At 37.6% G+C, this 16,015-nt stretch overlaps 1 protein-coding gene and 3 pseudogenes across 1 annotated transcript; 3 read left to right on the top strand and 1 right to left on the bottom strand.

The window, feature by feature from the left end:
* Positions 1–886: 886 nt before the first annotated feature.
* On the bottom strand, positions 887–2,742 carry LOC107045985 (annotated as a pseudogene).
* A 228-nt stretch (positions 2,743–2,970) lies between these two features.
* On the top strand, positions 2,971–5,378 carry LOC107045984. The gene is made up of 4 exons (XM_015268409.1): positions 2,971–3,112; positions 4,000–4,599; positions 4,671–4,790; positions 4,875–5,378. The coding sequence occupies exons 1-4, from the start codon at positions 2,971–2,973 to the stop codon at positions 5,240–5,242; spliced, it is 1,230 nt and encodes a 409-aa protein (XP_015123895.1). The 3' UTR covers positions 5,243–5,378.
* Positions 5,280–9,820, top strand: LOC107045983 (annotated as a pseudogene).
* Positions 9,821–11,330: 1,510 nt separating this feature from the next.
* LOC107045982 lies at positions 11,331–13,178 on the top strand (annotated as a pseudogene).
* The last annotated feature ends 2,837 nt before the right edge of the window (positions 13,179–16,015 follow it).

Below are 16,015 nucleotides of genomic sequence, written 5' to 3'. Positions count from 1 at the left end.
TTTGCAATTTTTTGAATTTTTTTGAAGATTTTGAGAATTTGAAATTTTTGGAAATATGACATTTTTGGAAATTTTTTGAATTTTTTGCTAGTTTAAACTTTTTCAAAATTTTTGGATATTTTTAAAATTTGGCCAATATTAATTTTTGCCCTTTTAAAAAAAAACTCAAAATGGGGACGGGGGATTTTTCTCCCAACGTAATCCGATCTTCACCAAGTGAAGGCCTATCGATTGCGATCACATTCACTTCGATCGCACTTCGTGTTCGATCAAGAGCATTTACGAAAAAAAGAAGAAAGATCGAGACATATGGTGCTTGTATAGTGAGCGTCTCTAATGAATATGAAAAAGAAAAAGAGTTGATATTTTTCGTCCTGTACTAATGATAGGGAACTATACGATGTGCAGTTAGTGAAATCGAATAGTTGATAAGGTAAGGTGGACGGGTTAGCCATTGTGGCAAATTCATCATACTTTAGTTGTATAATAAAGTTTATAAGAGAGATGTATCTCTTTTCGGAAAGTCGAATTATGACTTTTGATTGCTTCCGTAAGCAATTTTTCTGCTCTCTTAGACCGGAATAATATAGAGTAATCCTACGGATACAAAGAATGCTAAAATAATTATCACCTTGATTTGCACTGAAGCTATTGTTGAAAAACTTTTCATCTCGTTTGTGGTAGTCTATGCAATTTATTCACTCCTAAGTAATAGTATTTGGTATTGAAATTGATTAATTTGTTGATAATAACTGCAACGACATAGAAAACGTTCCATTACAACACTGAATCTTTCATAACTATTTTATTGTCATTTATCTAATAATAATAATTTTTTCAATCAGTGTAATCTCTCGAAACTTCAGGTTTTCATGATAATTCCCAATCAATTACCTTTCATATCGCTATGAACAATCTTCTGATCATGAAGATACTTCACTCCGTCGAGGATCTGCTTCGTCTAATGAGAAATAGTGGATTCATTCTGTTTTCACTTGTTCCACGAAAATCTTGGATAATCCATCCTCACTGACAGATTCCAAATACTGCACGATGTTCCTGTGTCTCCTCTTACCCTGATCATCGAGCTCGTACTCGAACTTCATCTGCTTATCAGTCATGTAGGCATCCAGATTTGTCACCATATGTTCTTCATCAGCCGTCATTTCGAGGACGAGTTCGTAGAACCTCTGTCTGCATTCGAGGGAAAGAACTTCTTCTATAAACTGATACTTCGAGTCGTGTTAGCAGTGAACAGCCAGTCATGGACCTGTTTGTTGTTAATTTTTCATGCTGTCCAAACAAAGATTTCAGATTTGAATGGACTTCTCCTCAGCCCCTAGATTCGCATTGTCATAACTTGGCATCAAGAACTTTGTGGGCTGAAGAATCAGGAGAGAAAATCTAATATTATCCCTCACTTCAGATTTAGTTGCTTCAGCGAAGAAATCCATCGAAAAACGAATGAAGACTTGCTCTTCTGGAGAGACTTTAGTATCCTCGTTTTTCTTCCTGAATCTATCGATAAGGGAAATTTTTCCAATAGTAAATTTTAGGTACCAGCTTGGAGGTTTCAGCTTCAACATGCACTCACCTGCCTGCAGGGCCTTGGTGTAATCCTCGGTGAGAACAGAGACCTCGAAGAATGTTGCAACGTCTCAGTATTCTTTCAGACTTGAGAGATTGCCTTTCTTGCCTATCAAATTGTTCAGGACTATTCCAATGTGCTGCTCCTCACTCTTGGAGAATTCGTACTTGTTCGGTTGAACATTAAATCCTTTTCTGCACTACTGCATGGCACTCTTCAGGCTCTCTTGATCAGTGTGTCGACCCTCCACGAACTTGATCTGTTGTAGATTCTTCCAGCAAGGCAGGCAAGTGGCTTTCTTTCTTGATGAAGGATTTCTCCATAACTCTGACTGTCTTTTCTCGATTACCCTCTTTATTTCTTTTGCTCAGAGCGAAACTGTAGAGATAGACGATCATCGGAGTATTGATGTACTTGTTGTCATTGGGAATCGTTCGAAGGTCGTCGACCAGTTGTATCATGGAGTCAGTCGTAATCCTGGACTTCTCTGAATCATCCACACATTTCTTTCATGTTGTTGAGGATTTTTCATAGCTCGTCCCCTCCATAATATTATAATGATCTTGTTGAATCAAATTATTCAATGAGTTATTCAAAAAATTTTTAAATAGAAAAAAATTTATCGGTTATTTTTGGAATAAACATTGAATAATAGTCACCTAAATACATTTCCTGAGCCTTCCTTATGCTCACCAAAAACTTCTCCTCCAAATTGCACCTTCCACTCAGCTCCGAATTGGAATTGATGACTTAATATTAATTCGTAAAACGTCCGTCTACGATTTTTTAACATTCAAATTCTTCGTGAACCACAATTTTTCTCCAATTTCGCCTCTTTTTTATACTAAATGTTCGTTCACAACTTATTCACCATTTTTAATATATTTAAGAAATTGACAGAAATCACATCATCAATAAATATCTTTTTTCCCCATTAAATTTCTAACTGAAAATAATTTTGCAATAAAACATTTTTCGATTTACAGCGAACACCATGGAAATTCACAATCTAGAGCTATTATACGTCCATAGCTCGAAAATAATCCGAACTCCGCTCGAACATCGTTCGAGCTCCGTTCAAACGTCGTTCGAGCTCCGTTCGGACGTCGCTCGAGCTCCGTTCGATCGCCGTCCGATGGAGACTCGAGCGTCATTCGGACTATTCCGAACTCATCCGATGAGCTTCGATTGCGCCCGAGCGGGCTCAAGTTTCATCGATGAAAACACGGTCTGCTCGATAATAAAATCCTTATCTGCGTTATCGACTGTCTCGTGTGTGAACTCGTGCGCACGCAACCGGATGAAATTTGACAATGTCGCATTCCTCATGACGGTTTCCGGCAAACCTCATGTAGCTATTGACAGTAATAGTGATTAGTGAAATGGATCAGAGTAAAGTTCCACAACTAATCGAAGAAGTGCACCGTAGACCTGCAATTTGGAACAAATCCCTAACCGAAAATCGGTTCAAGGCTTTCATCGGGACTGAATGGGATAAGGTTGCAGCCAATATCCGTGTATCCAGTAAGTATACTCATATTTTTTTCAAAAAATAAAGAAAAATAATCGTATTACTATGTCACTTTGTGAGGCATTGAGTAATGCAAAAACAACGCAAGAAGGGTATATTTTTTCGCATCAATCCGATCGACAATTTTTTAAAAACTCCAATTTTTCAGTGACATTTTGAAAATGTTTGGTTAAGGTGTTTCAACACCCTTTTGTCCAAAATTCATGTTTTTTCTACCTTTCTGGTTAACTCTTTATCAGATTGACGCGAAAAAATAAACCGTTTTTGCATTATATCATTATTGAATGCCTCACGAAGTTACGTAGTGATGCGATTATTTTCCTGCCTTTTTTGTAAAGTTTTTGAAGAAATCAGAAAATTGTGGAAAAAATGTAGAAAAATAATCGCATCACTATGTAACTTCGTGAGGCATTGAATTATGACATAATGCAAAAACGCTATATTTTTTCGCGTCAATCTGAAAAACAATTTACCATAAAAATAGAAAAAACGTGAATTTTGGACAAAAGAGTGTTGAAACACCTTAACCAAACATTTTCAAAATGTCACTGAAAAATTGTACTTTTGCGAAAATTGTCGATCAGATTGATGAGAAAAAATATACCGTTTTTGCGTTGTTTTGGCATTATTCAATTGCTCACGAAGTTTCCGGGTGTAGTGATTATTTTTTCTGCATTTTTTCTACAGTTTTCTGATCTCTTCTAAAACTTTACAAAAAATACAGGAAAATGGTCGCAACATCCTGAAACTTCGTGAGGCATTAAATAATTGAATAACGCAAAAACAATATATTTTCCGCATCAATCCGATCGACAATTTATCAGTGACATTTTGAAAATTTTTGGTTTTTCGGGGTGATAGTTGTATTTTTTTTTCACAGAAATACAGGCACAAAGCAAGTGGAAATCTCTGGTGAAGAAATTTAAGAGTGAAAATGCTCGTGTTCAGCTTCGTCGATCAGGTGACGGTTTAGAGGACACCTACAAATCAACTTGGCCCTATTACGAGTCGCTGACATTCCTAGGCAGCTCAGTTCTCCCCAATTTCTCAAGTGGAAATTTGGAAATCGGTGGTGACGTCAAGCCGGAGCTGAACGACGTCGTGACTGAGGAATCATCCTGTAACGAAGTTGTTCAGAAAATGTCAAAAAAACACTGCGACATTGCTGAGGAGATTCTACGTATGCATAACGAAAAATTCGCATTGTTGGAAAAATCTGTGACCAGCAATGTACGTGGGACCAGTTCACTGGAAGATGACAAACACAACATGGCATTTTTTGAAACCCTTCTGCCGACATTGCGGGAAGTCCCCAAAGAGGATATTTTGCTCTGCCGGAATGACGTTTCCCAGGTGATTTTCAAGTACGCCTACAAAAATGCTACTTGGAAATCGATAAATGACTCTGGATCTTCTGACAGTTCGCTCAACAGATCAACATTACCAAAGAGGAGGAGACAATTGGCAAATGAAGATGATGGTAAGAATCTGAATATAATTTAATAATGATTGAATTGAAAAAGTAGAATAATTTTATTTTCATTTTCTCAGATTGCCAAATCATAAGCTCCTGTTCACCTCGCTCAGCCGTCAAACACAATGCTTTTGTTAAGAAGGAGAAGAAGTATGAGCCCACAGCGAAAGAACGTGAAATGGAGCATCGGAATAGCGGTAAATTTTTTAAATCTATTTGATAATATCCTATTGGTAGAAAAGATTACAATTTAATTAATGAATGTTGACTATAATTTTCAGAAATGATTCGACTTGGGTATGACAGGTTTTCATATCCTCCTCAACCTCTCTGGAAGTGGGATCATATGTACCAGCAGCAATTTCCTCGATACCCTACACCACGTCATCTTCATTCGATGGAGAATCAGGAGTGGTTCGGTGAAGATAGGACTCCAAGACCAATGCCTCAATCTGCTGCAGACCCTGCTAGGTTCACAAACCCACCTCTACCAATCCAGCCTCTTTCTGCATCTGAGCCAGTCGCGAAGCAAAGGCTGGTATGTGAGGAGCATTCTCTCATTTCGACTGCAACCATGACGCAGCTTGAAGTAAACAAGGAGAATCAGAATATGGGATCTGAGAGTGGCCGAGATCCTGCAGTGGATTAAACTTTGGCTTTTTGGGAGTTTTCTTGGGAGATTGGTGATGTTTTACGGTATATTTAATTTTCAGAATGTTACCTCATTTCCACGGTTTGGAATAATTATATTTTGATAAGAAAAAATAATACTTGCTGAGTTTTGAAACGCATTCAAAGAAAAATACTTTTTGTTTCCAAAGTTTAAAAAATGCGATTACTAATCGTTGAATTATTATTAAAGTTAATTATACTTTTCTTTATAAAGATGCCAAATGATAATTTATAATGATTTATTTACAAAAATACAAAGTATTTATCGTTAATTGACTTCAATTATTTTATAAGTTTTGAAGATCACAGAAAATAATTGTATGATCATTGTTCAAATTCAGTGTTCAATAAAAAAAATTCAATCAAATCTTATCTTGTAACCATTGATACTTTATTTATATTTTCACCAAAAAAGCATAGCCGTCTCATAATATTCTTATTTTACAATTTTATTTTTATCACGATTTGTTGCAAGCAGACTTGCATCTCGCCATTGTTCTAGGTCCTTCAGCCATGTATTTATTTCAATGAATAATTTATCAAAAAAAAATTGGAGGTCTCCTCACAAACAGCATAGCAGGAGACATCGCTGAGGATTACGACAAGGATTTGCAGCTACAACAGCTGAAGAATGATGTTTTGCAGACCATCTGGTACAATCAGGATTTGTCACACCAGTTGGACAGCATGAACATCAAGATTGGACTGCTCATCCAGAACAGAATAGTCCTGCAGGATGTAATTGCTCATGGGTAGAATGTGGAGACACTTGCCAAAGAGAAACAGCATCAATTTAGAAAAAATACAGTCTCTGAGAATGTGAGCAATCGCAAAGGCCTGAAATCCTTGACGAAGGAGGGGAGGAAGCGTTTGAGGGATATCAACAATTGTTCTACGCTTTACAAACAAATACTGATTTTTTATCGAAGTTGATATTCTTGATACCCCAGAGCAAAACAAATAAATTCCTCCAGAATGTCATTCTGACACTTTCAAATTTTGGTTCCAACATCAGAGACGAGTATCTTCTTCTGAAGCTCTTTCGTAGCGCTCTGCAGGAGTAAATAAGATCGAAATTTCAGAAACCATCAGAAGTTGTGACTGGAAATACTTTGGTTCTGAAAATGGTTGTTCATTATTTACGACAGTTGAATGGTTTTGCACTTCATTAGATTCTGGGCCCAGAGAAAGTTCTGGAAGACAGATCTGTCAGCATCGAGACAAGTCCAGTGGCATTAACAAGGGCTGGAGGAATCAGCTGGAGATAGAGAAAGGTGAGAGTCTAGATCTACCTTATTGTGTTAATCAATGTACGTCATTAACTTTAATAATATTATACTTTATTTTAATATGTATGTCAACGACTTTATCGAGGAATTCAAATACTCAAGGACATGGTGATGGAATTCCTCAAACAAATAATAGAGTCCAGAGATATAATTCCTTATGGTATGCTCTACAAGTCGAAGGTACTGTACGACACTCTCACTGAACAATTTCCTCAAGCTCCATAGAAGGATATTCTCAAGGTTGTGGAGAACTTCGTTTATTACAACTTTATAAATGCTACCATTGTGGCTCCTGATGCTTTTGATATTATCACCCTACTAGTGGATCGTTCATTGTGAAATGACCAGAGGAGAAATCTAGCTAGTATTGCAAAAATTCTGCAATTTGCAGCCTCGACAAAGGCCTTTGCGGATAAGGCAACCCACGTGATGTGTCTGAACCCCTTTATCATTGACTGCCACGAGAGATTCAAAAAGTTATTCAGGTCCTGCTGTCAGATCCCATCCCTAGAGGAACACTTCAGCATTCATCAGTACACAGAGTCCACTCTAATCAATCGTCCTGATATTTATATTTCCATTCAGGAAATCTGTAACACCCCCAGTCTTGTTTTGGAGTACCAGCACAAAATAGCTCCAGATCCACTGGATCCCCTCCACGAACTTCTAGATGATCTGGAAGCAGCACCAACTGTTGCTACATTGATGGGGGTGGCTGAACCAGTTTGTGAGGCCACGTTGACACGAATGGGTAAGACAGAGGTTTGTCTTGTCCTGACTAATAGATTTGAAGTTCCTGAAGCTGATGATCAGAGTCTTCATAAATTATTCATTAAGACGAAAGAATTGTTGGTGTCAGTGCTGCAGTTTCTCAAGGGAGATGATCTTGTGAGTGCTCTTGAGGCTCCATGTCCCTCACCAAAGCAGGAGAAAATGTACGATGCCAAGTGTTCATCAATTTCACCATCGATGAATATCCATATATGCAGAGGGAGCTCATCCCTCAATGACTGCAGAGTTCAGCTGAGGGCATATCTCCACAAGCTAGAGCAAGGGGGGATGGGTCACCAGGGGTGATGGCTATCAGAGTCTCGTGACAGCAGTTGCCAAGGATCTTTGCAATAAAGGAAAATATCGAGCGATGAGAAATAAAGAGTTGCAGACATTGAGATTGACCAGGCAGAGGCTCCAGGAGAAGACCAAGTATTATGCCGAGCAAGTGGAGTATTATAATGAGTACATTCAACGAAGTCTGGAGAATCTTCACACTGGAAGGGGATCACTGAGAGCAATCAAAATGACTGAAAAAAATAATCATGCAAAATTGAAGTCCAAAGCTACTTTAAAATATTCAGCAGCTAAATTGGCTGAAAAGGGAGTGCTATTGGAGATCGATGGACTTTCACCATCGCAATTAAAAAATGTTACCTTTGAAATCACTCCCACTGATCAGACAGGAATGTTTACCATTAAGGGGAAATTCATGGGGGTGGAGATGGAGAAAATAGAGATTGACATTCAGAAATTACTGGAGTTGCAGTTCGAGGGGGCCCCTATTATGGATATGTTTGGAAAGGCGAAGATCAATGTGAATCTACTGCTGTTCTTGTTGAATAGAAAATTCTACGGGAAATCATAAATTCCAAGAGTTTCATGCGATTGTTCTTTTTTTTATTTCTCACTTTTCAAAAGTGATATCTTGGGAAAATTCGATCAATTTGTGAATTCTTATTGTATATATGTATTTTTAAATAAGGTTTTCATTTTTTTTGTTTTAATAATACTAAAGTTTTTCACAATTATGACACGAGAAGTTAATGCATTAGTTTCTGAGACTTTATGGCTCTTCATGGATCTCCGAGAAAAAAAAAGTGGGGGAGCTCATGGAGTGGCAGAGTGGTTTTACAGAATTATAACATTTTTATAATAATTGTTAAAAAGATCATTTGAGAATTGAATGAATGAGACAATGTGAATTATTGTAAATATCTATATTTATAAGATTTTCATATTTTTAATAATACAATGTCTCTTAATAACTATATAATAACGTGAGAAGTCAGTATACTCACTTTTGTGACAGTGCAACGCAGATAATATCAGGATTATGTCCCCTTAAATTCATTAAATGCTAGTTGGGATTGACCAAGCCTAGACTCCCGAAAAAAATGATAAAATGAGTTGCAGAAGAAAGAAGATCTTAAAAGTACAAGTTTACAATAATCTAAATATTTGAATTCTGACTTTTTCCATGGGCTTTGCCACAAACAACAGATAAAGCCCATTTCACACAATTAAAAAGATATCCAATCAATTAGGGAATATTCATGTTCCTTGCACTGTCAAAGTAAGATAAGGCATATTCCCAACTAATATTTTATATTTATTTCTTGTCATTCATTGTATTAATTCAATCATTTAATCTTTCAGCATGTAAATTTAATTTTTTTTCTTATAAAATCGAACGATGGACAATGGAAAAGAGAAACAATTCTTTCTATTTCTTCATTTTTTAATGAGTTTAGCATTTATAGAGTACTATTGTTATAACATGAGATAAAATTGGTTCTGTGGATGTTGGAGAAAAGATTTTCATTAAGATCTCATCCATCGTATTTATTTATTCTTTACAAAAAAAAAACAAACAAAAAAAAATGACTGAAGTTGAAAATTTGTTGAAAATTGTTGAGTCTGGCTCAAAAAGAGTTTCAATCGCAGGACAAATATCCTTTCATAAAAAAAATGTAAATATCCGAGTTATGCACGAGCCTGCTGAAGAATTATCTCCATTCGAAAACTAGACTGTATATTACACCATAATCGATGTACCATTGATAATAAATAGCACGAATAATCATAGCAATAATAAATTCCCCGAATTGTACATGAATTATCCATTCGTCACAATATTATGAATTCAAAGGGCTGGAATAGCATCTGTTTTCTAGGGTCAATGTGATCCTGGGGCTGTTGAGGGGATTCCATGATTGGGTACTGCTGTTGTTGTTGCTGCATGCTGCATCTGACATTATTCTGATGCATTTTATTGCACATATAATGCATAACAGGAGATTGATGATGTTGCTGATGAAGTTGACGAGGGCTATGAGCTTGATGGTGCTGATTTTGAACAGGCTGATGATGCCCCTGCTGATGATGCTGATGAGGACTTTACAGACCATGTACATGAGCTGACTGATGATGTAGCAATTGGGATGATTGAATTTGCTGTGAATAATGATGCTGAACAGGATACTGACAAATAACTGATTCCCGATGGGATGGAGTCGATATCTGGTTATCACATGACTCAATGATAATGTTATCATCCACTTACATGGTAAAATGCCTTGCGAGTTCATCGCGGATATCTCTAGCCGTAACAGCTTCTATTAGAGCATCATCATTATCAATTGAGTCCTCTACAATTCCATTCTCAACATTATTTTGGTGCTCCAAATCGATGATCACGTTGTGCAATAAGCAGGTGGTTTTGATTATTAAATTAGTAGTCTCAGGACTCTTCTCAATATTTGTATAATAAATACGCCATTTCTGGCTAGTCAGAGCGAACGCATTTTCTACAACAACCCGAGCCTTAGACAATCGCTTGTTGAAGGCTTTTTGAGCTTGTGATAGATTACGGCCACGATAAGGCTTCATTAAAAACTCAGATAGAGGGTACGCTCCATCTCCGACAAAAAAATATGGCAAGTATAAGTTTGAATTATCAACTTTACTTGATTGTGGTATCACAATTTTTTTTGTCATTAGGGCTTTGTAAAACTGAGATGCTTTAAAAGTTGTGGAATCATGCTGGCACCCAAATCCGCCTACATCTATAAAAATGTACCTGTAGTTGGCGTCGACCACAGCTTGCAGGACAATAGAATGATAACCTTTAAAGTTATAATAGAGCTTTCCTGAATTAGGTGGTTTCTTCACAGCGACGTGGCGTCCATCGATTGCGCCAAGGCAATGCGGAAATTTCCATTTCTTTTGGAAATCTTGGGAAATTTTAAGGAAATCACTCACTGAAGGAACTGGCATATGTCTTGATGTCAGTGTCAACCAGAAGGTATTCATTGTCTCAGCAATGATCACAGAAACCGTCTTGATCCCCATCTTAAAGGAAAACGCCAACGTAGAGTAGGTGCTTCCTGTTGCCAAAAACCTAAAAAATTTTTTTTGTACTTGTAAATTGCTCAGAAAACGAACAGTCAATTGCATCTAAAAATGGAATCTGATTGGAACTTGTTAATTTCAATATCAATTCCTTGAATTAGCATGAAAAAATTACCTGATAGTGAGAACCAATCTTTCCTCTGGCATAATTGGTTGGGAGTGTAAATTACACCAATTTTTCACTAGCGACGGACCAATATTTGACAACACATAATCAAACGTTTGGACGGTCATTCTCATGTATTCCAGAAATTTTATAGGATTTTCCCTAATCGCAGGAAACAATGTAACGTATTCTCCGTTGGTTGAACGACTATTATTTAGCCGGTGAGATATATTGAACTGTGAATTCATTGTTGATATTAGTGTCCACTAATACACTGTCAATAGCCACATGAGGTTTGCCGGAAACCGTCATGAGGAATGCGACATTGTCAAGTTTCATCCGGTTGCGTGCGCACGAGTTCACACACGAGACAGTCGATAACGCAGATAAGGATTTTATTATCGAGCAGACCGTGTTTTCATCGATGAAACTTGAGCCCGCTCGTGCGCAATCGAAGCTCATCGGATGAGTTCGGAATAGTCCGAATGACGCTCGAGTCTCCATCGGACGGCGATCGAACGGAGCTCGAGCGACGTCCGAACGGAGCTCGAACGACGTTTGAACGGAGCTCGAACGATGTTCGAGCGGAGTTCGGATTATTTTCGAGCTATGGACGTATAATAGCTCTAGATTGTGAATTTCCATGGTGTTCGCTGTAAATCGAAAAATGTTTTATTGCAAAATTATTTTCAGTTAGAAATTTAATGGGGAAAAAAGATATTTATTGATGATGTGATTTCTGTCAATTTCTTAAATATATTAAAAATGGTGAATAAGTTGTGAACGAACATTTAGTATAAAAAAGAGGCGAAATTGGAGAAAAATTGTGGTTCACGAAGAATTTGAATGTTAAAAAATCGTAGACGGACGTTTTACGAATTAATATTAAGTCATCAATTCCAATTCGGAGCTGAGTGGAAGGTGCAATTTGGAGGAGAAGTTTTTGGTGAGCATAAGGAAGGCTCAGGAAATGTATTTAGGTGACTATTATTCAATGTTTATTCCAAAAATAACCGATAAATTTTTTTCTATTTAAAAATTTTTTGAATAACTCATTGAATAATTTGATTCAACAAGATCATTATAATATTATGGAGGGGACGAGCTATGAAAAATCCTCAACAACATGAAAGAAATGTGTGGATGATTCAGAGAAGTCCAGGATTACGACTGACTCCATGATACAACTGGTCGACGACCTTCGAACGATTCCCAATGACAACAAGTACATCAATACTCCGATGATCGTCTATCTCTACAGTTTCGCTCTGAGCAAAAGAAATAAAGAGGGTAATCGAGAAAAGACAGTCAGAGTTATGGAGAAATCCTTCATCAAGAAAGAAAGCCACTTGCCTGCCTTGCTGGAAGAATCTACAACAGATCAAGTTCGTGGAGGGTCGACACACTGATCAAGAGAGCCTGAAGAGTGCCATGCAGTAGTGCAGAAAAGGATTTAATGTTCAACCGAACAAGTACGAATTCTCCAAGAGTGAGGAGCAGCACATTGGAATAGTCCTGAACAATTTGATAGGCAAGAAAGGCAATCTCTCAAGTCTGAAAGAATACTGAGACGTTGCAACATTCTTCGAGGTCTCTGTTCTCACCGAGGATTACACCAAGGCCCTGCAGGCAGGTGAGTGCATGTTGAAGCTGAAACCTCCAAGCTGGTACCTAAAATTTACTATTGGAAAAATTTCCCTTATCGATAGATTCAGGAAGAAAAACGAGGATACTAAAGTCTCTCCAGAAGAGCAAGTCTTCATTCGTTTTTCGATGGATTTCTTCGCTGAAGCAACTAAATCTGAAGTGAGGGATAATATTAGATTTTCTCTCCTGATTCTTCAGCCCACAAAGTTCTTGATGCCAAGTTATGACAATGCGAATCTAGGGGCTGAGGAGAAGTCCATTCAAATCTGAAATCTTTGTTTGGACAGCATGAAAAATTAACAACAAACAGGTCCATGACTGGCTGTTCACTGCTAACACGACTCGAAGTATCAGTTTATAGAAGAAGTTCTTTCCCTCGAATGCAGACAGAGGTTCTACGAACTCGTCCTCGAAATGACGGCTGATGAAGAACATATGGTGACAAATCTGGATGCCTACATGACTGATAAGCAGATGAAGTTCGAGTACGAGCTCGATGATCAGGGTAAGAGGAGACACAGGAACATCGTGCAGTATTTGGAATCTGTCAGTGAGGATGGATTATCCAAGATTTTCGTGGAACAAGTGAAAACAGAATGAATCCACTATTTCTCATTAGACGAAGCAGATCCTCGACGGAGTGAAGTATCTTCATGATCAGAAGATTGTTCATAGCGATATGAAAGGTAATTGATTGGGAATTATCATGAAAACCTGAAGTTTCGAGAGATTACACTGATTGAAAAAATTATTATTATTAGATAAATGACAATAAAATAGTTATGAAAGATTCAGTGTTGTAATGGAACGTTTTCTATGTCGTTGCAGTTATTATCAACAAATTAATCAATTTCAATACCAAATACTATTACTTAGGAGTGAATAAATTGCATAGACTACCACAAATGAGATGAAAAGTTTTTCAACAATAGCTTCAGTGCAAATCAAGGTGATAATTATTTTAGCATTCTTTGTATCTGTAGGATTACTCTATATTATTCCGGTCTAAGAGAGCAGAAAAATTGCTTACGGAAGCAATCAAAAGTCATAATTCGACTTTCCGAAAAGAGATACATCTCTCTTATAAACTTTATTATACAACTAAAGTATGATGAATTTGCCACAATGGCTAACCCGTCCACCTTACCTTATCAACTATTCGATTTCACTAACTGCACATCGTATAGTTCCATATCATTAGTACAGGACGAAAAATATCAACTCTTTTTCTTTTTCATATTCATTAGAGACGCTCACTATACAAGCACCAATAGAGACGAAATTCAAACAAAACAAGTCAGACGGAGAAGTTCAATATCGCAATCGATGCAAGATCGATACATCGAAATCGACTCCGAACCAAAACAAAGCAAACCAGAATAAATGTGTTTTGATGAAATCCGTCGCACTGGCATTCTTATACACAGGAAAGTCAGAAAATGAGTGGAGGGAGAAGGCGCTTCAGAATAAGTATAGGTAGTGGCTATTGCACGCATACGTCTTGGCACGTATCACTACCGCGATACTTGACTTTCGATTAAGAGTAATAATTTTTTTTTCTAACTTTTAGTTTTTTTAATCTATTGGTTCATTTGAATTGTTGAAGAATTCATATAATCGTACAATTGTCTGCCAACGGCGACAGAATACATGCATATATTCCACCTCTGTCTTGTTCATACATTACAGTTCTCTGCTAAAGGCGACCAGATATTTAGATTACACAAAGTATACTGAGCAATTGTCTGCCACGAGCGACCAATGATTATGATTGTTTTCTTTTTTTATATCAACAATTGGATTTCCATATCATTCGAGACTGACTGAATATCCATGATGAAGATTGCCTTCGCAGCTGGTCATTAACTTGGACAGATTTTTCAAAAATTGCGTTTATTTTTTTTTGGGGCGTTTTTTTTTTCAATCGATGCGTGTTCATGGAACTTAGTAGTAATTCGATTAGGAGAATGATAGACTCAGCGGTTTGTTAGTGATTCGCATAAGACATGTGAAAAAAATGAACAAAAATAAGTTTTTCCTCGAAAATTCACTAATTTTACATGGAAAAACGATGGAATCTGTTGCTCATCTGATCGATCCAATGCTCATGTGATCGATGCAACTATATATGATTCAATTTAAATTGACTGCTGAGTAAAATCGTCTGAACCGTTTTCTAGTTATCAAGATGAAAATTTCGAAAATTAAGTTTTTTGTTTTAATAAACAGACAAATGGGAATCGGTCGGGAAGTTATTGGTTCGACCCGTAATGGGTCACACCCACTCCAACCCTCCCACAATGGGAGCGAGCGCAGCGAGCGACCAAAAACCCTGTCCAATTACAACCCACCCGCAATGGGAGCGAGCGAAGCGAGCGACCAACAACCCAGACCAATTTTTTATTTGTTATGTCGGACTTCCAATTGGTTTTTCCAAGAAATGAGAAATTTTAGTGAGCTTAACAAAATTTTAAAAAATTTGGAACAAAAATTTTGTTGTCTGTTTGATGATGATAAAACTATATGAAAATCTTCAGTAAAATCAGAAACATGAATATGCATTGACTTTTTCCTATCAACAAATATCAATTAGGAAACGCACGACCCGATTGATTTTTTTTAATAACATTGAAAAGTGACTTCTTCAAAAATTTCAATAGAAATTCAATCAAACTTTTTTGAAAATATACGAGATGTTTCCATTAAATATTCTTGCATGATGTGGGTATGGAAAGCCATTTCATAACCAAATAATTGCATTAAAAAAGCAAAATAATTACGATGGAGTTTTTGGCGGATTCTCGTTTTTTACATTCATCGCTTGGGGCGCTGTTCATAGAACGCTCCCCACTAGACTGCTACTACAGTCCCCACAGCTACTCCCACTATGATCATACTGGGACCCCACAATTAGACGGCCAATAAAGTTTACGGGCTTCCTAAGGCAAATTTATGAGGATACTCCGAGCTACCTGGACTTTGCCCATGCCTGCAATACAGCATGCCAAAACAAATGATATTCGCTTACGTCAGGAATGGGCAACTCACGGGTAGCTCGGAGCTCCTGCCATAAATCAATTAGGAGCGTTATAAAGTTTTATAACTGTTCCAATTACAGGCTTCCAATCACAGCACTAAGATGAAATTGGAAGGCGGGTAACCTTCAACGTGTAAACTTTAACTATTCAAATACTACCGTCATCCGAAATAAACCCTCATAAAATAGTCTTTCCCTTTCAACTTCAAAAGGTTGTTATAGGCAATTTGGATTATCATTTTTCTTCTTCAAAAATTGTCTCAAATTTTCGCTGCGAAATAGAGGACAAGGTATTATGAGGGGCACCGTGGCCGTCGTTCCAACTTTCGCAACCAGGTGGCGGTGGCGTCACTGTTCGTTTGGCGGTGGGCGGTGAGTGGGGGGAACAGGTGGCGCTGGTGTCGGGTGGCTGGTAAGAGGGGACGGTGAGATGTGGTGGGCGGTTAGGGGGGCGGTGGGCGGGAAGAGGGGGCGGGGGGGGAATGG

The sequence above is a fragment of the Diachasma alloeum genome, unplaced genomic scaffold, assembly GCF_001412515.2.
Source record: "Diachasma alloeum isolate Michigan unplaced genomic scaffold, Dall2.0 Dall_scaffold_01162, whole genome shotgun sequence".
In the NCBI taxonomy this organism is placed as follows: domain Eukaryota; kingdom Metazoa; phylum Arthropoda; class Insecta; order Hymenoptera; family Braconidae; genus Diachasma; species Diachasma alloeum.
This window is presented reverse-complemented; position numbering and strand designations above follow the sequence as displayed.